Below are 25,651 nucleotides of genomic sequence, written 5' to 3'. Positions count from 1 at the left end.
ATCCTAGCTGGAGCACTGTCTTTGATATCTTCTCATTATTTTTCTATATACCATGTTATATATTTATAATATGCCATAATATTTATTTAAAAAATTATAATAAAGTAACGACCTTATCCCACATAATCTTGTTTGGTTATTTGTTAAACTACTTAGTAATTTAGTGCGTCTTAAGATTGCTGAAACAGGGTTGAGATATCGAATATCAATGGAGCATATGTGGCTCCTTCTCATTAACCAAAACAGCCAAATATTGTCTGTAGACAACCTCCTCATACATGTTACAAAGCCTGCTTACAAAAGTCACTATTTTCTCTACCTAATACCCTAGCACCCACCAATGAATTAATGACATATCATGATTGAAGTTTATACATAAGACTGACAAAGACTTAATTATGACAATAATCTATCCTTAAAAGTCATGTTGTTACACTTGTTCTTTACAGACTGTTATTGAACAAAAAACAGGCAGCTCTGTGAACAAAGGCGATCGAAAATGAATACAAGTAGTCAAGGTGTATTTCATTGCCATGTTTTTCATGATTGTACGCGCAAAATATATTTCGTGCAATGTATTTTATAATGAATAGATCAGAGCAAATTACCGTAGGTAAATGTAAATTACAGATAGAAATATTACATATGTAAATGCAAGGAAAGAAATGGCATTTCAGTACACTTTTATTATCACTATTTAAAGTATTGTAAATACAAAGCCGTTAAAAGGGCCAAAATCGTCTCGAGATAACGGGCTGCAGTATGTGATTTCAATATTTAAAGGTGGTCAATCATATTTCAGCAACAATATATGAATACTTTTGTATACAGTAAAACTTGCATTAGAGACCATCCAAGGGAAGGACATAAAGTGGTTTCATAACAAAAATGGTCTCCTGACACAATATAATTTGTTCTTTAGGAACATAAAAAGAAACTGCAAAAGTGGGCTTGCAGTGCAAGTCGTCTCTTTATGAACGTGGTCTCTCAATCAAGGTTCTGTTAAAGATTGATTTATTTAAGGAATAAAACGCCCATTTGCATATGATTGGATTCTTTATTAGAACATATTTTCATTCAATTTGGATTTGTTTTGTAATTAGAATAACAATATTGTATTACCTCCTGTTCTAGCATTTCCATTGCTTAAAAGGTGGCCACATGATGACCCCTATATTTCTGTGGAGGACAAGTAGATTTTCAAGTCTGGTTAAGCTAAAAACAAGTAGTAAGTAAAACAATTCATTTATTGGGTTTGTTAGTGACTCTCTACAGAGATATTTTGGATCAGTTTGATTAATATGGGAACCTAGCTTACGTCTTCGCTACCCCCTATTTATCACAAATTGCATTTTGTCACAAACAAACCCAATGATTAATATTGTAATTACCACACATTACTATATATAAAAGTACATATAATGTATCAAAGAATATTTCTTTTGAATTCAGTATACTAAGTAATGTCTTTTTTTTACATTTCCATTTTGTTACTTCAGAACTCTGACCCAAATGGGAAGTTTTGTTTGTTGCTTTAGAGCTTATTTATTTTCAGTCTATCTTGTTGCGAAACCAAGATATTAGGCAGAACAAGGATAATATTAACTTTATGAACTTGTATTAAGCAATAAGTGAACATAATAAGTATACCCGATCAGATTCAAAAGTTTCGTACAAATCTATCACTCGAACAAAACTTAAATAACCACCTTTAAATAGATAATTGATATCACACTAACATAAGTGATAACGTTATCTTAGATAATGCAAATACAACGAGTTAATGTAGACAGACCTGAAATGGTTACGGAATACGAATTTAACTGAATATGGATATCGGCAGCACTTCGGATTCAGACTGTAACAACTGTACAACTCATGATTTGAAATTGGAATTCTTTTGTAAAACTCATAACTTACTTGGTTGCGCCAAATGCATGTTTCTTGAACATAAACTTTGTCAGGATGTTAGTGAAATATCAAATGATATTGAAACTACAAGACAAAAATTGTCAATGATTCGGTTAATTCTTTCTAAAGAAACAGCTAAACTCATAGAAAGGAAAGGACGTGTAAAAACTGTTTGTTCGGCAGCTATAGACAACATCGATAGTCTAAAAGACAGTTTAACTGCAAAAATTGACGAAGGTTTATTCGATTGTAAAAGGTTAGCACTCTCCAAGGAGAAAGAAACAGAAGATACCATCACGACAAAATTGATGGATTTGGCGAATTTTGACCGCGAAGTACAGGCTGTAATGAATAAACTCGATATTTGTAAAACGTCGTTGAACTGTGATGAAATCGGAAATTGCTATGAAAAGGCAAAAAGATATGAAATAATCGGCAGAGAGAAAATTCAAACAGTCGTTGTTGTGAACGACTTCGACTTTGTACCAAGTGAAATATCCAAGGACCTTCTGAGCAAACCTATAAGCTTTGGACTTGTCACCGAGAAGCCGCTAGAAGATAACGAAACAGATGATTGTTCTGCAAGCTTTGAAATTCAGACCAAGAATTGCAAGACAGTCCAAACTGATGAAAGTTTATTTGCACCAAATACAAGTATTGTTAAAGAAAATAAGCTCGTTCAAACAAATGATACAAGTACATGTACAAATAAATGTAATGAAATATTGGAACAACTGTCAGACACAATTTCCAGAATTAAAAAGAATGGAAACGAAGTCGCAATGTACTTTGGTAAATTAATAATCGCTGAAAAGGAATTAGTAAAGTCATTTGACTTTGAAAGAGAAAAGACAATTGTCGAGCTTAAGATGGAATCCCCTCCGTCCAATTTGATAACCGTTGGTAACAATTTTCTTGCTGTTATACTGCGACAAATTAATGTTATCATGTGCTATAAAGTTGCGAAAAATGGACACTTGGTTAGGCATCGCAGATATTGCGATGACAACAGCTGGAAAGAGGTTCTATCAATTGCCGAAGGAAATGACAGACTTCATATTTTAGCTACAATAAAAAGTTTCGAAACTTCTGATTTCAAACATCCAACCACGTTAACAAGATTACATAAACTATATTTATGAACGCATGAGCTACAGAAACTGCTGTATATGCTTTAAAAACAGTTTAACGATAATTTTGGAAGAGATATGAGTTAGACTGTACGACATACAACACAACAAAACCAAGCACATGTAGTTTTGTTTTTATTTCTGTAGCGATTCCTTGGACCGTATTCGTCGGCGACTTAGGCTTTTTGAAACATCAATATTCAGTTTACCATAACTTTCTTTATAGTTTATTTAAATTAGTGACATTGTGCTGAACTGTCTATATTCGAAAAACACACATTCTTTATTTTAATTCTGACTTAGTCTGACTATTTATAATATGCATACGATAACGACGAATAAAATGTGTTTAAACCAAAGAAAGTTTTGTTATCGGACAAATATAGTTTACCGATGATAAGATAGACCCGAGTGTAATTTTTGTAAACGCTATTTATAAAACAAAGTCAGGTCATGCATATTAAGTGTAGCATACAATACAATAGGTATAATTTGGATTTTTGTCTGCCTGTTCGAAATTTACTTGTAAAATACAAGCCGGATGTTTGCTAGATCTTTTATAATAAAATGTAAATATACAATACTTCATATATACTTTCCTGATAATATAAAATGTGACTACTGCCTGATTCTTGTTTTGTGTTCCCTGTCTTTTCATTTAGCGCACTTCCTATTGAGGATACTGACGCGGCTTTATCTTATTTAAACAATTTTAGTTTCCGTTTTTGCGACTTCAGTTTTTTCTATACGACGGCGAATAACACATTGAAATAGCTTCAACACATAACTGGGTTAAGATGGTACCAAAATTGGAACTTCTTATTACTACTAGACAAACGTATGCTTCTTCAGTACAAATATTTAATGTCAAAATCCAGGTCGTCACTGTATACAGCTTTGTCTTTTCGCCGTATATTGCCGTTGAAGAATAAAAGACAATGTTGATATCTTTCTTGCCATTAACCATTTTCTTTATTAATCAAGCGGACAGACACACAGACAGAAAGCTAATTGCAAATATTCGTTGATAACTAGACAAATAATGGAAAGTTGAAACAGTCTGCAGGAGATTATGTCTTGTCTTAAGAAATAATTAATTGTGTACGGCTACATAACCTTAGTTTTTCTGTACGCTATTTATAAGAACTGTTTGGAAGGATATCGTGTTTTGACAAATTAAAAGCGTTAGGCTAAGCCTAATTTGATTTTTAATTTCAAATCGCTCCCTATTTCATACTAGAACTGTCACAGGAGTGAGGAATACCCCCACAATACGGTCTTGTCACAGAAGAATGGCACCTGTATTTTATGATGTTACACATGTGTACCAGAATTTATCTAAATCTATCAAGCCTTTTGTGAGTTATTGTCCGGCAACCATGAGTTTGGCAAATTTTAATTTGGAAAGGGGCCATAACTACATATAAAATTGGTGGTTTGTAGCCAAAGTAGACTTAACCTGTATTTTATGATGTTACACCTGTGTACAAAAAAAACCATTTAAATCTGTCAAGAACTGTCACTGGAGTGTTAAATGACTCCAATGGTTGATAAATATTGCACAATAGCTTGAGTCTGTGTTAAAAATATCAAATAATAAGAGAGGTACAGACAAAGTGTATCAAAACACTTTATAAGGATAATTCTAAGCCAAAAGGGGACAAAATTCATAAAATACTGGCGTCAGAGTTATGCACCTTGTGTCACATGATGTGTGTGATAGGGTGGTAATAACTGAGATACAGTGAAAATGCATAAAAATTAACCTTAAATTCTAAGTAAAAGGGCATAATTCATGAACAATTGGTGTCAAAGTTATGCCCCTTGTGTCATATTATGTGGGTGTTACGGTGAAATATCTATTCTAAGTTTGAATCAAATCCGTTTAGTAATAACTGAGATATAGATTTCGGGACGCGACGTGACGCGACGGGACGTGACTGGACAAAACTGACTCCTATATAGCCCGCCCCCGCTACAAACATGTTTGGTGGGGGTATAAAAATGAAATATAATTCACTTAAGACATTTTTTTCGGTGTTCATGCGAAATGAATGTCAGAATAGGATCGGCAAAAGAGAATGAATCGCGCTTCATTTCGCATGAACACCGAAAAAAAGTTTCATTTCTTATGTTCATTTAACATTATATTTCCCTTCCATTATTACACAAGTTTATATTAAAAATTTCACACATTTTATTTCATTTAACATTAAACTCGGGCATTCTATTCACCGGGCGGAACAGTGCAGCGTCATCTCCCTGACTATACGCGGACGTAGTCAAAACAGAGGCCTGTTTTCTCTATGCGGCGTTGACGTACTTTCGCGCCTTTACCTTTGCTGTTCATACGAAATGAACGTCATACTTTTCAGTGGAGAAGAATAGGGTGACTGTAACTATCATATAATCATAAATTTCGAATTCGATCATGTAGATCAGGGAAAAGAATTTTGTAAACTTCCGTTACAGCTATTTCCCCGAAGATGAATGAACGATCACAGGTACTATGTGACAGGAAATAAAACTGCTGTGTTGACTACCCGTCGTAATTTGACCGTTATTTGTCCTATTTGAAATTCTTTACAATTAAAGTCATAGTCGATGAGCCAGACCCGGTAATTTTGGCTAGCGGTACCATCCGAGGGGAACAAGCTCATTGCAATTTTTGGAAAGGTAATCATCTGACAAGTTAGAAACTATGAGATAGCAGTGCTGTTGTGGTAGCTTTTTGTGCCTTATTAGCCGTGTAGTAACACAATCCCAAAATGGACTTTTATCAAACTTGCGTCATAAGAAGAATTTCTATTTCAAACTAATGGTTCTCTCTTATTATTGACTATAATTGCTTGACAATCCATAGACAAATAGCTCAGTTTATTTATTTCCTATAATTGTTGTTGAAATGTTGCCTTTCTAGCATTTAGTTTTGGCAATTGCAGGCAGACATAGACCAGTGCTTAAACACTAAAGAACATATAGTTTTGTTTAATAAAATGCAGTTAGAAGGGTCTTTTTGCTCATTCTCGTATTAATATGTCATGTTTAGATACGAGGGGTATTCCAAAAATAATGTCATTTGTGTTTTATTTCGCGGAAATCGTGTCATGTGTACACAAAACCACCTCGTGTCGATAGAACGATCACTGAATCGTAACATAGGTAAATATCGCGCTCACACGTTCACTGACTTTGGTACAGTGTACATTGCTTTATAGCGTATTCATTACACTTCACACAAAATGACTGGGAAAAGAGCTGAACATGTGCTTGAAATTATGGCCTACATAAAAGATAGGTCGCTACTCGGCATGAAGCTTGTAGATATTCACCGTGAGGTGTGCGACATTTATGGGGAAGGTCAAGTGTCTCATAGGACTATTTGTAGGTGGGTAGCTAAATTTAGGACCGGACAGCAGCAACTCAAAGATGCTGCTCGCACAGATCGTCCTGCAACAACTACGTCGAAATGTAACATCGAAAAAATCCTCAATTTCCTAAAAATGGATGCCCGATTCACCGTAGGACAATTGGCCCGACTGACAAACTTGTCGTTAGCACGAGTTCATGGAATTTTGAAGAAACACCTAAAACTTAGAAAAATAAATGCAAGATGGATACCCCATTTGTTAACAGATGAACAAAAGAGGACCCGTGTAACAATGGCAAAAAAAAAACTTCTGAACATGTACCTAAAATACATCAAAGAGGTTTTTGATAATATAGTTACTGGTAATGGAACCTGGGTTTATTATTTTTAACCAAAGCGGAAGTATTCCAATCGAATTTGGGTCACCAAAAATGCGAGACGCCCAAGTATTGCCAAAACGAATACGAACGGTGAAGAAGGTTTTGTATGTATTTTTTTCACTCATAAGGGTCCAATCATTCAAATTCCGGTACCAAAAGGCAGTATGGTCATAGGAAAATTCTATAAAAAAAAGTTGTTCTAAGAAAATTGAAGAACTACTACAAAAGTCGCCGCCCCAAAACAGGACTTATGTAGCTCCGACTTTTGCATGATAATGCACCCGCTCACAAGGCACGCATTGTGACCGAGTTTTTGGAGTCAGAGGTTACCGTCCTTCCACACCCTCCGTTTTCGCCAGACCTGGCCCCCCTGCGACTATTTTCTGTTTCCCAAACTTAAATATCATCTGTCTGGAAAGAGATACAAATCGAGAAATGCCTATGGATCTGCAGTTTATCAGTATCTGATGGGTAGAAGAGTATGAACAATGCTTCCAAAAGAGGATTGACCGGCTCAGAAGTTGTATTCAGGCTGACGGAGAGTATTTTGAAGGGCAGAGCAAGTTAAAATGATCAGAACATTTGCAGTATAGGAGAACCGATGCAAATGACATTACTTTTGGAACACCCCTCGTACACCTATTTGAAGAAAATTTAAGCATGAACTGTAACAATGCTTACTTATGGTTTATGTTATTACGCTAGATGTTTTTATAATCATTGTTATAATTAACGTTTACCCAAAGCAGCAAACCAAAAAATGTCGAATATTAAGGAAACATTTTATTAGTTTGTTCTTGCATACTGGCTACAAATACATCAATTATACGTCTTAAATGATTTTAATTTTCATGATTTTGTCTTTCATACTGCCTATAAATGTGGTTTTAAATGGGTATGCTGCTTTCTCCTTGATTCGAGCCTCTTAGATCTTTTAGGGTTGTGCATATTTTTGTAAATCTGTTCAATTAAATAATTTTTGTTTTTAGTTACAAAAATATTTGCATTTAACAATGGGCAATAAGAATTACAATTTTATTATCTTTTATATGCATTTTTTTGCACGAGACTGAAGGAGGTCAAACTCCACATAACTTTAAAACTTTCTCGTCGATTCGAGCCCTTTGTTTGGAATGTCATTAAGTGTTAATGTTTGCATATTTTATTTCCATAAAGCAAATCTCTATCAAGATTGACTTCTTGTTCACTCTTACAACATTCGAAATATGCTCAGGATGCTTTTAATTTGAAATTTGGGCTCACAATATTACCCACTATGTAATTTCCTTTAGAAATAAGCAATTTTTGATGCAAAATATTAGAACAGGTATTTACTCATTTTTTTCAGTGGTTTCATGACGAATATTTTCCAAGGCATTTTAAAATGTAAATGACACAAGTTTCTGATGGAAGAACATGCTAGCATCATCAGCATGAATTTTACTGAAACACAAGGGCTCGAATCGATGAGAAAGCTCGAATCGACGAGAAACAGGCATAATCTGTCAGCCATATCAGATAGTAGCATTAGCGGACGGTTAAACTTAATATATATATATTTTAAATTCTAGAATAAATTAAATTCAACCCAATACGAATCGATATTTTTAATCATAATAATGACAAAAACATTCAAAAATAATCATTCTTTTCAAGAGAGACAATCGCAAGAACGTCCAAAGTTGGTGAAAGTTTATAATCTCAAAATCACAGTTTAAGACAAAGCGAGAAGGTCGGTTTTGCATTTTTTCTACGAAGTATCATAAAGCTATGATACTTTCATTGCATGTGAGTGTGTTATGTATAACATCTGTAAGTCAATTATGTATATTTCAGATTTGTACGACTAAATGGAGGAGCGTCAAAAAGTGTTGCACTTAATGAGTAAATGGTATATAGCAGTTTATCTAATTTTCAAATTCCTGGAATAGAAATTTAGTAAGCCATGTAGTTTGGCTATACATCTCTCGACGTCGCAGGCGTGTGTAAAACATGTTTAAAACTTTACACATAGATACTACTAGGAGAATGATCAAGGTCGTCATTTTTATGAAATAATTTTCGTTCTAGCGTTTACTAAATAGATGGTTTTTATTGAAAAATTTGAGATGAGCTAATACAGGTCTGAAGTTATTCCCTATAATGTTGCTCAAATGAGAAATGTGTTCCTTCTTTGTAGTTAAACACATATGCTCAAGATGACGTAAGTCTGAGGACCTATTGCTTTACATCCGTCGTCGTCGTCGGCGTGTGTCAACGCTATGTTTACTAAACCCGACAAGGTACATGTAATATCTGAATCATTACTCATCGCAACTGGAGGAAACATCAGATATGCCTTCCCCAATGATCTCACCAGCTGAAAAACATTAATTCCAGAACTTTTATTATCATATTTATGAACTTATGTCCTTGCTTTTTTTCAACAAACTATAAGTTGTACTTTAGTAACTACACCTTTAAGTGGGAAATTTCACATATCCCTCCAGACATGCCTTCAATATTATAGTACAATCTAAAGGACATATGTTCAATAATTCATATGCCTGCCTTGGTTATTATGTAGCTCACCTGAGCACGAAGTGATCGGTGCGTGAGTTATTGTTATAGCTCACCATCCGTCCGTCCACATTTTTCTTCAGATGACAGCTACTCTGAAACTACTGATCAGACCTACACTAATGCCCTCTATAAAGTTTGTTCAAATGTTTATTTGCTTATAACACCACTGTGTGTCTCATGTGGAAATCCTAACTTGTTACACACTTGTGCAAAATGATCTCCATTCCCTAGGACTGGTCAATGAAGTTCAATCCAGATAATTATAGTGTACTAGAGACTACTTCAAAGAAAGAAAAAACAAGTATTTACAATTACACAGTTATTTCATAGCATAACTGTCAAATTAATAGAATGAACAAAATGCACCGGCGTTATGTCCGACCAAATCTTGAATGCTGCACTACCATCTGACATTTATCACATACAATTCAACGAGTATAACTATAAGCAGATCGAAGCGTATGCATAAACTATAATCAAACAAGCAGTATCAAATTAAAGAAGATAATTGACAATCCCTTGAAAATCGCAGTTTCCAAACCTCTCTCTCAAAATATTCTATAAATAAAGTATTACGTTGTTGAAACTTATCATATTAATATCATAAGGAATCTAATATATCCAATAAGGAATCTAATATAGTTGATCCCGCAATGTCACACCCAGTATGCAAACTCTTTATTCCAACAACCATACGTTCTTTGAATGACACCGTTTAAGAAACAAAAGGACCAAACTTCTGCCTTGTCCAAAATGACTTAATTGCAAATTATGGCATTTGTTTTATTGAATATCGAAATAATTGAATGCAAGCTGCAAGAATAAATAAAGCCCATGGATATATACTATGCGCCAACGATAACTTTATGTTTACAAACACGTTTATAAAATAGATCAAAATGGAACATAGGGAATTCAACATTTTTTTTTAATATGTTAAAATCTAAATATTTCTATTTTTGCACCAATTACAAATTGGCTCAGAGGTAAAGCATACTGTCCATGTTAAACAGATCTTTTGCCGTGTGTGTTCGAAACTCAGCATCGACATTTATTTTTTTATTTAATGTTTTGCATAAAATAATTGAGATTCCTTCATGTGCTCTGTGACAACACGGCAGAGAAATAGCTAAAGCCGATATGGCAGACAGGAAAGGTTTAGCATCATATCAAAGATGATATTAATTAAATGCTTGCACTTAAGTGAATAACGAACATAATATTATGTTATAAAAGACATACAAACCATCAAAGACAGAAAAAAACTGAAAACGAATAGGAAAAACGAAAAAATCCTCATGAGGATTCGAACTCACAAAACAATTTGCTTATATCCAATTGTTACTTGCATTTTACCCGACTGAGCTATGCTGCAGTATACTAACTGGGTAGTTAAAACGAAACAAAAACTAATATTTACTTGTCAAGTAATGTGTAGGCATTACGAAATTATTGTTATTTTATTAGTTATCATGAAATGGATTTGCCCTATCTTTTTGAGGGAATCATGTTATCATTGGGGATGAGTATCAGCAACACATTGTGTTTAGGTTATGGCTTTTATCCTTGTACATTGCTTATTTTTTATTCTGTAACTGTTTGCCCTTCAGCTGGACATTTGACACAATCGTAAAACTGCACATGATTAATTACTGTGGTATCAGTAATAAGGATATTTGTTTCTTCCATTCATACGTTACTGAGTATTTAAATCTGTGACATTTTGCATTTGTTTAAGAAACTGTATTGACAAACGTTAATCTAAGCTGATACGTTTTAAGTAGTATGATTTATCATAGTCGCTACAGGTACCGTACTGTAAGCACCGCAATCACACAGTTTTCATTTTAAGCATGCTAATTACTTTTTATTGAGAAACAAATGATCAACAAAATCCGCGAGGACAGGTAAAAAGAGCGAGATTCCCGGCGTGCGTATGTGTTTTCTTTAATTTTCGAGCCGGGCTCAATCTACTTCTGTTCGTTGAAAAAAATGGCGTCAGAGCTACCTTGTCATTTTTTAATATAAAAACAATTAAATCGAATATTGGTTATTTGGTGACTGTGCATGTAAAGAATTTCAAATAGAAGAAATAAAATCAAATCTCGGTGGCTAGCCAAAACGGTGACAACATTTTCAGCCGTAACACCTGTATCGTCCAAAAGTCCTGTTTATCTTTTATCATGTTTTATATATCCAGCCATTCAACATTGTTTCACAAGGATAAAGTTTAGAAATATTAAGGATAATGCACAAACATGAATATTATCAATTTAGGTCAAGTTTATACTGATAACTAACTAAGATAAAAGTACATGAGACATATACAAGATGTCTGACAATTGTCAACTCATATAAGACTAAATAGCTTATTGTCAGACTGTGCAATTTTTGTTTGACATATGTCTACAAAAGTAGATAGCTCAGAGGTGTCATGTACATGTCCCAGGGTGAGAAAAATGTGCAGCCAGACCGGGACTCGAACCCGGGGCCTCGGAAAACTGTTCCAATGCTCTACCGACTGAGCTACCCGGCCGCCCACACACTTTCTCCCTGTTTTAATATTCAAGTTCTATACCGTGACATATTTCCCCACCATTTTGAAATTCGTTCTCGAATTTCAGCGGGTACTTTATATATAAGCAATTACAGGCGTCGAAGACTAACCAGTGTAATGCCGTCACGGTCCCATGTTGGGCGCCAAATGTCATAGGGTGAAAAAAATGTGCAGCCAGACCGGAACTCGAACCCGGGACCTCGGAAAACCGTTCCAATGCTCTACCGACTGAGCTACCCGGCCGCCCACACACTTTCTCCCTGTTTTAATATTCAAGTTCTATACCGTTACATACATTTTATTAGCAATGGCTCTGATAAAGCAGAAGATCAAGACTAACATCAAATTAATGATGTAACCCGTCTGAGACGAGATGTTGGGGCACATCTATATAAACCGTCTGACCCAAGTCCCTTCATTTCGCATTTTACACTATAGATCTCTTGTGTTTTGTGATTAGAAGGGAAAACTGAACATTTCAGGTAAATAACTTTATATATCTTTGCATTAAATTTTTGTAGCAAACTTCAAGACAATTTAAGTAAAGCTTAATATGTTTAAATTTTTAGCATATTTTGTAGTACTATTAGTACAAGTTTTTGCTATTTTAGGTGATTTGAATACACTGAGAGACAATTATTCTATTCTACATTTAAAAATTATTGTATTGTAGTTATAATTGTTAAATTTTATATAGCTTCGCTTAGTAAACCTACTAGCGGCTGCATTTTGAAGAAGGTATTATTTGAACATATTGGAAATAATTTGTTACCTGCATTAAACTTGATGCTTTCTTTTTATCTGAATATTTGTATCAAAGTAGTTATGTCTTACTTTAAGAAGGTCTTGCTCTAAGAAAGTATAGCATGCTGCATTCTCAAGGAAATTTATTAAACTTGAACTAGTGAAGTAGAATTGCGTAGATATACTCTACATTACATAGATTTATCGTTGTTTTCATGTTTTTATGCTGCATCGTATTATATATCATACAGAAAATAATAAATTAAATAAAACTTCGCATTCTAAACTATACAATATCTCCTGTGTTTTGGGGTTTGAAGACACAATTTAATACTTCAGAACCACGAAGTCCCCTTCAGAAACACTTAAGAACTCCCTCAAACAAATCAACCTTCTTATTTCTAAAGCAAGTACTTTAAATATCCTCATTTCAAACATGGTTCTCTGGTAAAGACATACTCATTTAAAACAAAGATGAATACCCAATAGGGATAGCCAAGTTCCAAGAACGTTTTACAAATTTTAGAAAAAAAATGGCATTTTGAAAGGGCTAGATTCACTAACCTGTAGTTTTAGCCTAAGATTAGCGGTAAGCTGTTTGCGGACTTAATACTACAATACGTATTTATTATTCCCCATCAAAGGCGGAAGGATATTGTTTTGACCACTGGCGCCATACCAGAAAGAAAATGCCTCTGTACATGTTAAGAAAGAAAATGTCTCTGTACATGTTATACCCTGCCCCCAGGTATTCTGTAAGAACCATGGTCATGAACGGGAAAATATACTAACCCGTTTCAATCGTTAATTTCTCAACTTAAACGCACAGTTCGGTGAATGGGTACCTAGTATATTGAATAAGCGATAATTTATCTTCGAACGTGCACCAGTCACATTGTCTCAATATTCCATATTGCTTAGATTATCAACATATTTTATGCTTTCGTCAACGTTACAGAAAAGACTTGCTTGACCTTCCCTAATGAACATCCGAACTAGAGGTCACGGCAGTGTGCACATGTTTGGCGAAATGTAAACAAACAAAAACAGAATTAAAAAAACACACATTTTGACAATAAAACTCGAAATGATGAATGAAATTCATCTTGTATATGATCTTTAATTTAAAATGGTACATTGCTCTGCATCTGTTCTGTTAATTTTATTCGTTTTGCACATTTATGCTGCATTTTCACATTTTAGCGAACGCCTGTAGTAAAATGACAATTGACATATATTTTCACATTAGCCAATCAGAATGGTTTTGTAATCTAGAACGGAACTTCACGAGAGAAGTTCAAGCAAGTTTTTTTTTTTGTGTAACGTTGAAATAACTATAAATTGCGCGTTGTTTTTCTAAAATAAGATGTATTGAAGAAATGTGACCGGTACACAATGGAAGATAAATTACCACTTGTTTGATATCCATAGTACACATTTACCGAACTGCGTGTTTTAGGTATGAAATGCGCGATTGAAACGGGATCTAGAACCTAGAGGCAGGGTATAACATGTACAGGGGCATTTTTTTTCTGGTCTAGCGCCAGTGGTTTTGGCGTTGTCTGTCCGGCTGATCGTCCGTCGGTCCGTCCAAAATCGAAATTGATGATAGTTCAACAAGTATTTTGGCTACAATGACAAGTTTTTAATTAGGACACGTGTAGTATTATTTTAAAATTTAATACCCTTATTCACAAAACAACGTATTCGGTGTATTAATATAATTCAATGATTTGTTTGCTTTGTTATGAATTATTATAGTAGTTTACTTGGCATTGTACAAAAATACTTATTGTATTGGTGTTATAAGCAATTAAATGATTAAAACATATTTATTTTCACAATTTCAGTTTTTTTTAATTAAATGTTTAAATTTAAATAACTAGACAAGTACTTTTTGCAGTACGAAGCCTAAAATCAAACAAACTTACTTTTGTAGCAGCAATATGTCAAGATATCAGCATTTAAGAGTAAAATGCTACACATGTAATAATTTTTAGGTTTCTGTTTTAAAGCTGGCTAACTTATATATACATTTTAATTTGTTATGAATTATATTTGATAAAAATGCTCTTCAAAATTATATGTTTTGATTATTTTGCCCTTAAAATCAAATAAGTTCTCTGATATGTTGTCCAGAAAGAACGGAGGGTTAAAAGAAAATGCGTTGATGTTTTACATTGTGTAAAACCCAAGTCAAACAAACGGCGCAGATAGCTACGTCTAGCCACGGATAGAAATATTGTAATCCGTATCGATCCGTACCTGAGCCGTACATCAAATTAGTATCCATTCCAAAACTTGGTCAAAACATATTCAAGACTTATCCCAAACTTGCAAGTTTCTCCAACTTTTGAACATGCACAAAAATTTTAGCAATTCGTACCATTTGAGCGTGACTTTCGTCTAACTTGTTTGAAACTTATTCATCCGCAGTTAAACATACTAAAACGTAGTTATCCGTACTGAAACGTACTTTGCCGTATTGATCCGTAGCTGAACGCAGATATCCGAAGCTGTCCGTACTTAAGCGTAGTTCGACGTAGTTCATCGCAGTCCCGTGCACGCGCTTGGAAAGTTTCCATGCGCGGTAAAACGTAGCTCAACGTAGTACATATTCGCATGCTGTATTTGTTGTTCCCCGTTTCACACCATTTTTCCAGTTCTATAACGAACTGCTCCGTACTTATCCGTGTCCGGCCCTAACGACCCACTCCATCCGCACCGTACCTCAACGCACGGACATAACCGTATTTGTGACTGTAGCTTTACTCACCAATTTCCCCGTACTAAGACGTACTGCTCCGTACTTATCCGTGTCCGCCACCCACAAACCAATCCCATTCCAATCCCGTATCTCAACGCACGGACATATCCATATGTGTGACTGTAGCTTTATACTTTTAAAAGATTAATGTTCCTTAAGAACTCTATCCAAACAAACAAAGAAGTTCTCATTTCTTTATCTAGGTAATTGTTTTGCCCGCGTTTCGAGCTACATTTTACACCACAAAGAACCTAGAAGACAAGTTAAACATTGAGGTTTGTCTCTTTGAAACTAAAAACGAATATATATATCAATGCGAAGTTGGCTATATGGCGACTTTGCAGCTTTGATAGTGGAGGAAGACCCCAGGTGCCCCTCCGTGTATTATTTCATCACGAGCGGGTACCTGGGTAGAACCAACGACCTTCCGTAAGCCAGCTGGATGCCTTCCGCACATGAAGAATTCAACGCTCCGAGTGAGGCTCGAACCCACATCGGTGAGGGGCAAGTGATTTGCAATTGGCGAACTTAACCACTCGACCACGGAGGTCCCTTGTGAAATATCAATCTTTTGCATACCTGCCAAACAATGGAACCATGTAAGCGTAACTCATTACTAGGTAGTATTTCGTTAGTGACTTTTATTTGAAAATCATTGGTATACATCTCGTGTAAATTTATCTATTGTTTATAGCTAATGTGTCTAAGAACAGGAGGCATCCTTCTGAATTCTGAACGAAACAATTTGAAATTAAAATTCGACAAGTACTTACATGCATTTATAATCACTTCGCATTTTAAGACGAATGTTAATATCGCATTAGAATGTAAATAAATGAGAATAATTTAAACCTCATTAAATTCAACGACAAATGAAATTGTGAGAGGTTGAACAATATGTATAGCTAAATATGAGCAGATTCGTTTTTATAAGGAAAATGACTACTTCCTTTCGCATAAATAAATACTTACATGCAAGATATGTTTAACATTTAGTGTCAGACGAAAACGTCTTTCATTTAAAGGTATACTGTTTGGGAAAGTGACTAAAGCAACGTTATCATCTTTTGAGAATATGTTACACATTTATTTGACAAACGTTCTGTTGATACGGCTGGTGGCAAGTAATAGAAGAAGGTGACTTAACTTTTTAACAACTAATATTTGAAGAAGTCCAATAGTGTCTCTATTCGAAATAGATCTGAACAGTGTACGAATCAAGGATAGCGTTTACAGACAGGTAGAGGATGACAAAACAACATGTGTTTTGATCTACAAAAGATCAGTCATTTACAACTTGGAAGTTAGTAACGCTTCCTTATTCCTCATTCAAACATCAACAATAATACACAGTCAAAGATTTCGAATAATGTTTATAGTTGATTGATGTGTTAGGCATGATTCCATACCCACACACAATTTAGGGGAAACATTCTGGTTAAAGATAGATTTAAAGGAGACTGGCTTGTACTGCATTGTTTGACTCTTGCTATTTTATTTCAATTATGGAAGTCAAGGTACCTAGTGTGTTTATGTCTTAATTGCGGTGGCTCATATCTCATTACTACCATTTGTATTACCTTTTTCATTGAAGGATTGCATGTTATAGGGTGTCTGCATAAACTCTCTAATAACATATCATTCTATTAGACGTTCTGTTATTATATTTTTCCTTTTTCTTCCCTCAATCATTGTAAGGTTTGATCAACAGGGTGTTAACGTTATTTTAAAGTCTGTGCTATTTTGGGATTTTCCACATTCTTGTTTTTTATTCTTTGTGATACACGAAAGTGCTGGAATTAAAAATAGACTCTACAGCTATTTAATATTTTCAAGGTATTTGAATTGCTACTTTTCAAAATAAGATAATTATGTTGTTGTTTTGCTGGTTTGTTTTTCTGTTACTCTTAGTATCTTAAGTAACTATTAAATTCCCTTACACGTAACGAGGTACCATTTTTAAATGCAGTGAACGAATTTTATGCTTGTACTGTGTACGTGAATTGAATTAAGAAACTCGATTGACTTTCAGAAAGTACCAAGCCTTATACACCTATCCGATACCACATCAGTGAACATTTCGGATAACATTTAAATAATCATTTGAGCCGTGCCATGGGAAAACCAACATAGTGGGTGTGCGACCAGCATGGATCCAGACCAGCCTGCGCATCCGCGCAGTCTGGTCAGGATCCTTGCTGTTCGCATACAGTTTCTCCAATTCCAATAGGCTTTAAAAGCGAACAGCATGGAGCCTGACCAGACTGCGCGGATGCGCAGGCTGGTCTGGATCCATGCTGGTCGCAAACCCACTATGTTGGTTTTCTCATGGCACGGCTCATTTATTTTGACAAAAGGTCGTTCGATGTCTTTCACAACGCTGAGACTACAAGTTTAAAAACAATTTACTTGTTTTCTAACCTCATGTAATACCGTAAAAATTGACTGCGTTTTATAAAATCAGGTTTTATCTTAACAAGTTTAAATCGTTAGGATAGTCAAGATTTATGAATACATGCAGTAATAAATATAATATGCTCTTGAGCTGAAGTTTATTATAAACAAATAGAAACTTCCGCATTATACTCTCACACAAATAATGAGACGAAACAAAGATAATGTTTCACTTCCTGATGGCTACACACTTCGTTTATATAGTTATATCTATACAATTTATATTATGAAATCATTTTATTTCGTGGGCACGAAATTTCGTGGTTTTGGACCAAACCCGCTTTTTATGGGATATGAATTCGTAAATAATACGAACGGGATTGTTTTTATGCGTTTGCCATGATTAAAATTTGCGGAATCATGCAACTACAAAATCAACAAAAAACAGTCCTCCCACAATAATAATAGATTTCACAGTATAGCGATATATTACCGATAAATTTATTTGATAGTTGTTTGGAGTGTCTCCCACATTTCATGCTTGAATAAGTAATATACAAGTGTTTGTTGATAAAGTAGACGAGACGCATATTTAGTTAGGAAAGAAGTGTTTTGTATTTTACTTGTCGTTCCTCTTTCGGAAAATCAACATAGTATGCTATTCGGAAAATACATGTATGAAGATGTTTCCTAATGCACTCCATGTAAAACTATGTTGCGTTTTCTTTGTTTGTTACAGCTCTCTACAAACAAAAGCTGATAGTACAGATCAGGAACCACAATGTACATCTAAGTTTGACTACGATTATAAGATTATACAAGAGTTAATTCTTTTAAGACAGGATTTAACGGCTGCAAAGGAAGAAATTCGAAGACAACAAGTGGAGATACAAGCTCTCAAAGAAGCAGAAAAATGTAAGTTGAATAAGACCACAATAACATAAATTGTATTCAATATTTGAACAATTGTTACATTTTGAATACAGACATTTTTACACTGGATTTGTTTTGTGTTTTTCTCTCTAAATAATTATTATGGTGATTGTTTTTATGTTTTCAGCTATTGGAAGCACGTATATTCGTTGGGGTCGCAAAGTTTGCCCTGAAAATGGAACGAACCTCATATACTCTGGTAAGAACTTTCGATTCTGATAAAGGCAGCACTTGATAGATAAGAATTATTATACAAATGAAGTCTTAACATTAAAAAGATGAGCTTGTTTAAACTTCTGTGGATATTATACGTTATGGCTATAATTCCGATAAAAACCTTCCATAGCGACGGATTCAATGAAAATCTCGCAGTAAGAGAGGTTCCGTTCACTTTAATCTAACTAATTTAACGCAATCCTGTGGAATATTGAGTTATTTTTCTTAAGGGGCAATATCTGCAGTGACCACTCACTCGAAAGACCAAAATAGTGCAGGAAATTTCCGACGAAATTATCATCGATACCGATTTCGGTTTAAATGCTGGTTTTGTTGCGGATACGAGATAAATTCAAATAAAACTTACATGTATCAAACCATATATATATAGGGAATTCAATACCTCATTGATTTAGGTAAACATTAAATCATTTCCAAAATTACAAATTCTCTTATGATTTAAACCTATGTATGTACTGTACACGACTAACGTTTACTTCGTCTACACGGCCATATGCGCCCGTTTGCCTTGACAAGATCGCCATTATAATCAGCATACTGTTTTGTTGTACTTCAGGCAAGAAATGTAGAATAAATCTAATGGTCTTCATCAAACTGATTTCGGTGACTTAAACTTTTTCGTTATTATAGCTAACGCAACCCTTTTCCCTTTGATGAAATAGATAATAAACAAGCAAATTCGATGAACTGGTATCCCCCGCCGAAAGGGTTTGTGGTCAGGAATGGCAAAAAAATATATCCGGCAAAAAGTTAAGGATGTTACTAAGAAGCAAAAGAAGCAAATAATTTCATTTGTCAAAATCAATTTAACAGAAAATGAATGCTATTTTTTGGTTGGGGGGAGGGGCAGCGGGGATGACTGGGTGAGGGTACAAAACATCGATTATTGTCATTGATCATCGATGTTGATTATAAATATTGAAATATGGATGGAAAATTAAAAATGAAAAAAAAATAAAAATGTGGGGGTGGGGGGGGATGACTGAGTGGAGGAGTGAGGTGGGGGAACAGTACAACTTTGTATGTTGATAAATATTCATGAAAGTCTGAAAAAAATAATAATAAAAAGGAAAGATTTTTTTTTGTGGGGGGGGGGGGGGGGTGACGAAAGCAAGGTAGTGACCAGGTGTGGGTACACAACTTCACATGTTTATAATAAATGTTCACGGAAAAGAATGAAAGAAGTTTTATGAAATTCTACCAATTGGTTGGTTTGTTATGTACAAATCTGTAGATTTTCAAATAATTAAAGGGCAGTAACTCTTAGGAAAATGACCAATTGAAAAAAAAAATGACATACATCATCAAAGTATGTTGATTCATATTTATTTTAAGTTTCATGAAATTCTACCAGCTTGTTACTGAGAAATGGCTGCAGACGTGGATTTTTCAGTAAATAAAGGGCAATAACTCTAAGGGAAATTGACCAATCCAAAAAAAACTTGATGGACATCACTGCAGTATGTTGGTTCATATTTATTTCAAGTTTCATGAAATTCCACGTTACTGAGAAATGGCTGCGGACGGACATTTTTGGGCATTTTTCATTAAATCAAGGGCAATAACTCTAAGGGAAATCGACCAATCCAAAAAAAAAACTTAACGGGCATCATCGCAGTATGTTGGTTCATGTTTATTTCAAGTTTCATGAAATTCTACCTGCTAGTTACTGAGAAATGGCTGCGGACGGACACACGCACGCACGCACGCACGGATGCACGGACGTGACGGACGGACAACGCCATTTCAATACCCCCTCCCGATTTCATCGGCGGGGGATAACTAATCCTGCATAAGACATTTTAACCGCTTGAGAAATAATTGTTTATGTTATTAGTTTTATGCACCCGATATTGCACGACCTTACATACTAAAAATCACTCGTTGTAAAATGTTTCTCCAAGAAAAAGCATTGTTTCAAACATTTGAGAACATTCAAAACCTTTATAAAATCGTTATCTTTTATTTCTTACTAGGTTTTATGGGTGGGTCTGATAAGGAACAACCGGGAACCGGGTCCAATTATCTCTGTCTTACTGCTGAACCTTTGTGGGACCACTTTAAGGACACAGCAGAAAGTCTAGGGAAAATAACTGGTGTAGAGTATCAATTTTGGAACCATAGATCTAATGGAGCTGCAGATTTTTTCGGAGACAACATGTTCAACCACAACGCTGTTTGTGCCGTCTGTCAAACGAAGAGAAGTACATCGTTGATGATTCCAGGGAGAAACAGGTGTTACGATGGTTGGACGATGGAATATAGCGGGTATTTAGTATCTGGTTACTACGGTGATAAGAGCGCTACTGAATACGTTTGTCTCGATCGACGTCCAGAAAAAGTCGTCAATGGTGATGCGGATGATGAGGATAACCGTCTTTACTTAGTTGAAGGCATCTGTGGGAAAAGTTTGGCCTGCCCACCGTACGTCGGCGGTAGGGAGATAACATGTGTTGTCTGTACTCTTTAAGTACATCTGTGTATGAACAGACAGACAAAAATAGCAATCAATCTGAAGATTATTTAGAAGCTACCTATCTAATAGTTATTCGTTTCAGCTACATGCTTACTAAATTAACTTCATACGTAGTCGTACCTGTTCACTGTGTTTCTTATTTTATCAAAATAATAAAATCATTAGTCATATTCTTAACATTAAAAAGCATTCTGGCTCTGTTTCGGGAAATTTTAAAATTGAATTATTTTCAGAGAAAAAAAAAAGATTATTCTGCGAGACTATATTTTGAAGTTCATAATACCTGACGCCTCTGTCTCATCTTTGCTCAGATAAACTTAAATGCCTCACAGGAAATGACATCATTTCTAGATAAAACACAATTTTTGTTACCTCTTAACTGAATACGCTGGTGACATTATTATAACAAGAGCTCGTAGAAAACTAAATTCCCCTCTTGATGCATTTAGTAACTGCACAAGGAACAGAAATTATTTGGTCACTGTACGCTGGACGTTTGGCGTACTGACCTCAAATCAATAATAATTATTGTGGATCATACGTGACTACCGTATCAAATGTGGTCTTAGACCAAAACATATCTAGTTATTTGGCAAATAAAACTTCCACTGTTTTGGATCAATGTGACCTTGACCATTGTCCTTCTGAACTCAAAATCAATAGTGGTCATCTGCTGGTCATGATCTAGCTCCAGGTCAAATTTCATGATCCTAGTCCAATGTGTTCTCATGTTATCGCTCGGAAACCGTTCAACTGTTCCTGGTCACTGTGACCTTGACCTTTGTTCTACTGATAAAATAATCAATAGGGAGCATCTGCCGATCATGTCCAATCTCCTTTTCACCTTTCAGGATCCCATGCCTAAGCTTTTTTGAGTTATCTTCCGGAAACGGTTTAACTGTTCCATGTCACTGCGACTTTGACCTTTGACCTACTAATTTCAAAATCTATGGGAATACTTTACTGGTCATGACTAATCTTTCTATCAACTTTTATGATCGCGTTCTTGCGTTATTATCCGGAAACTGACCGGTCTACGGACCGACCGAGCTATCTAACATCCGACTGACCGACTTCTGCAAAACAGTATAGACAGTGTAACTATAAAAATACAAACTTCAAGTATGAACAATCTATTTTAGACATATGTGTAGTTAACTGCATCAAAGTACATAGACTGAAAAAAAAAATATGAAAAATACCATTTTCTGAAAAACAAGTTGTTTGAGCTGAATAAAATGAACCCGCCGGGTAAAATCTTTGGATAAAACGGAGACAACTTCCTTAAGACTTTATAGTAGATTTAGGTGGCTGTTGGCCTAGAACCTCATGCAAACTATGCAGTTTTTACCTCCAGGCAGGGAAAAAGCGTGCATAATTGCCATTGGATTAGCAGTCTGAAACTAATTAAAGATCAAATAAGTTAGTGCCCTGGAGAATATGAAAGACTTTTTCTGTGGGGAAAAATTGTCAACAAAACCCACATAATTTCACAAGGTAAAATATGCTAACAAGACTACTTCTGGAAAGAAAACAATCTCTACTAACCGCATACATGCGTCAACGTATGGGAAAATATCTAGAAATATAAGAAAATTAAAGAAATCAATTTCAGGACTGTTAGATACATGACTGTCTTATCATGCATAGCATTTAACATAGATAGGTTACTTTTCATTTGCACTGATATAACATGGACAGGATTAGGATTAACAAACGGTGTTTACTCAACAATTTCACCATATAAACAGATTGTTTCCCATGTTTAAAAAAAGGCTAAGGGTAAGTCTGTAAATAATATACTACTCCTTCAAATGGGGCATAATAAATGTGATTTAAATGTTTGTCTTTTATGGGGCGGGACCACGTCTGTTACTATTTAAGCGTTGCTTTATGTAGCTTTTAAAAGATAGTTTCAATATTCCGGGGAGGAATTTGAAAATACATGGTACAGACTGAAAAGAGTAACATGCGGACATACTAGAGCGCCTACATCATCCGATTTATAATTACATTCCGAACATTTTCGCGCGATTCGGATTTTATCGTATGTTTAACATGGAAATATTGAACCGTCCAAATACCGGAAAAAACAGCTTTTTTGTACGTACGTGTATTCAGTAGGTCATATATTAGGATATTGTTTGTTGCAAATAAACGTAAAAGAATGGATAAAAAAATAGATATATTATAAATAGTTATACTCCAATGTGTTATACACCCCTTTTCCAAAGTCTGAAAGTTAATTTTTCATAAGAACATCAACTCATGGTTTGCCTGTAACAGTAGCATTGTTCTAATTGAATTCAACATGTTTTAAGATTATTCTATAATGTCATTAAACTTGATTGAAATATCAGATGCGTACTTAAATTAATATACTGTTAAGATATAAAGTTGTTTCAATCATCATCTACTTCAAAACAATTTCAAATTTAATCTCTCTCGAGGGCGTGAAATCCTTTCAGATTGTGTAAGTAAAACAGTCCATAAACTGTTTGATCTTTCAATATGCAAACTATCTTATATTTGAGACAGTTAAGTGTCTGATTCATTGTTAAACACTGGTGACTAGCATTCTGTGATAGTCCTGAATATCAATGTCCTTGTCAAACTTTACTACTCAGTTTAACCAAATTCCTACGATTCTTTGATATTGTACTTTTTTGTGATTCTACAACAAAGGATCATAGTCGCGAATTTTCATGTATAATTATACCCTCACTGACAATATCTTTAACGAATACCCCGTAGCCTGGCTGAAATGCTGAATGGAATGTGAACGTTTTGACCACATTTTTTCACACAATTGTGATGGTAAGTAAATTCTCTTTGTTTGCCTTAATTAAGTAGAATTTAATTGTTTTTAAGCTTTTCTTTGGAGACTGCAGAATTGTGTTTTGAATCTGTCACCCATTTGGTCAATGATTCGTGTTGGGGGAAACCCCAATAGAATTGAGATTTACTGCTCAGTAGTCTCGTATCTGTTTTGGGCATTCAGCTAGAAGAGGTGAAAACTTCCCTAGCTGTGTGACCAGATAAAACTGCGCGCACCATGCACAACTTTGGGTGGTAGCAAGTCTCGTACGGCCTCGACTTTATCAGGGTCTGCCTCTATTCCGTCTTCATTGCAAATGTGTCCAACAAACTTAACTTTGGGTTTCTTGAACACACATTTGTTTGGGTTAAGGGTACAATAAGCCTGTTCTAGTCTAGTCAGGACAGTCTCCAGTCTCGAGTCATGTTCTTCTCTTGTCCGTCCATACACTAGAATATCGTCTGTCTGGCATAAAACCCCGTCAATATCGTCTAGTATTTGTGACATGCGCTTCCGGAAATATTTAGAACTATTGCTGATATATAAGTCCCATATGTAGACGCTTGAATGCAAACTACCGAATGGTGTAGTAAACGTAGTAAGCTACTGCCTCTCATCAGCAAGATTTATCCGCCAAAAAACCGCTATAAGCATCTAACTTCTTAAAATATTTTGCATCAGCCAGGCGCCATAGACTCTGGTTTATGATAGGCAATGGAAAGTTTCACAGCGTACGTTTCTATTTAACTGAGTAATGTTACCATTATTTTTCGGTACACAATCTATTCCTGTGCACCATTTAAAGTTTTTGTTAACTTTGAAAATGATACCTTACTTTTCCATTTCCTGTAATTCAGTTTTTACATTCGGAAGCAGCGGAATCGATATGCCCCGCCGAACTGCCAGGGCATATAGTTTAGCTCCTTCTTTTAGGGAAATACGCCATTCCCAACTAATTGTCCTAGTGGAGCGCTTTCAAGATATTCACTTACTTGAGAAAATTCGTTTACTGAATTTGTTTTACAGCACACGTACAGCAAAATGACCCACATTTACGCATTTGCCACAGTTTTGTCCCTTTTCAGGTAGCTTTAGCTGTTTCAGCTTTGTCCCGAATATTATGTTTTACTTCGTTGACTTAACTCTATTCGGGCTTTTGTCAAAGAGGATAAGCCCGCTCCTGCGTTCGTTTTGAAATTTGATTACCAACGATGTGTTGCTGGTGAAGAAGAGACCATAGACCTTTGTACGTCTTCTTGCTGTTGCCACCTTATACTCACCTTCACACTGGTTTGAAATGCTTAGGTCTACTAAGAGGACACTGATGTGAGATTACTTTTATGGAAGGTCAGTTAATATCTAGTAAGTGTCA

General features: G+C 35.2%; 2 protein-coding genes and 1 non-coding gene across 3 annotated transcripts; 2 read left to right on the top strand and 1 right to left on the bottom strand.

Moving 5' to 3' along the window:
- The first annotated feature begins 1,115 nt into the window (after positions 1-1,115).
- On the top strand, positions 1,116-3,662 carry LOC128546890 (uncharacterized). The gene is made up of 2 exons (XM_053518291.1): positions 1,116-1,228; positions 1,556-3,662. The coding sequence occupies exon 2, from the start codon at positions 1,830-1,832 to the stop codon at positions 3,051-3,053; it is 1,224 nt and encodes a 407-aa protein (XP_053374266.1). The 5' UTR covers positions 1,116-1,228; positions 1,556-1,829; the 3' UTR covers positions 3,054-3,662.
- An 8,155-nt stretch (positions 3,663-11,817) lies between these two features.
- Positions 11,818-11,889, bottom strand: Trnat-agu (transfer RNA threonine (anticodon AGU)). The gene has a single exon. It is a non-coding gene; the product is annotated as a tRNA-Thr (tRNA).
- A 6,454-nt stretch (positions 11,890-18,343) lies between these two features.
- On the top strand, positions 18,344-21,631 carry LOC128546565 (uncharacterized). Its single transcript, XM_053517358.1, has 3 exons — positions 18,344-18,730; positions 18,876-18,947; positions 20,962-21,631. The coding sequence occupies exons 1-3, from the start codon at positions 18,493-18,495 to the stop codon at positions 21,453-21,455; spliced, it is 804 nt and encodes a 267-aa protein (XP_053373333.1). The 5' UTR covers positions 18,344-18,492; the 3' UTR covers positions 21,456-21,631.
- The last annotated feature ends 4,020 nt before the right edge of the window (positions 21,632-25,651 follow it).

This window comes from Mercenaria mercenaria, chromosome 11 (genome assembly GCF_021730395.1).
Source record: "Mercenaria mercenaria strain notata chromosome 11, MADL_Memer_1, whole genome shotgun sequence".
Classification (NCBI taxonomy): Eukaryota; Metazoa; Mollusca; class Bivalvia; order Venerida; family Veneridae; genus Mercenaria; species Mercenaria mercenaria.
The sequence above is the reverse complement of the archived record's forward strand: the minus strand, read 5'-3'. Positions and strand labels throughout refer to the sequence as shown.

What these genes read in the sequence shown, in the direction of transcription:
- LOC128546890 (XM_053518291.1), top strand. Translation starts at nt 1,830, where the DNA reads ATGGATATCGGCAGCACTTCGGATTCAGACTGTAACAACTGTACAACT.
- LOC128546565 (XM_053517358.1), top strand. Translation starts at nt 18,493, where the DNA reads ATGAAGATGTTTCCTAATGCACTCCATGTAAAACTATGTTGCGTTTTC. An exon ending in TCTCAAAGAAGCAGAAAAAT is followed by an intron (nt 18,731 to 18,875) that starts GTAAGTTGAATA and finishes TTATGTTTTCAG; the next exon opens with CTATTGGAAGCACGTATATT. An exon ending in AACGAACCTCATATACTCTG is followed by an intron (nt 18,948 to 20,961) that starts GTAAGAACTTTC and finishes ATTTCTTACTAG; the next exon opens with GTTTTATGGGTGGGTCTGAT.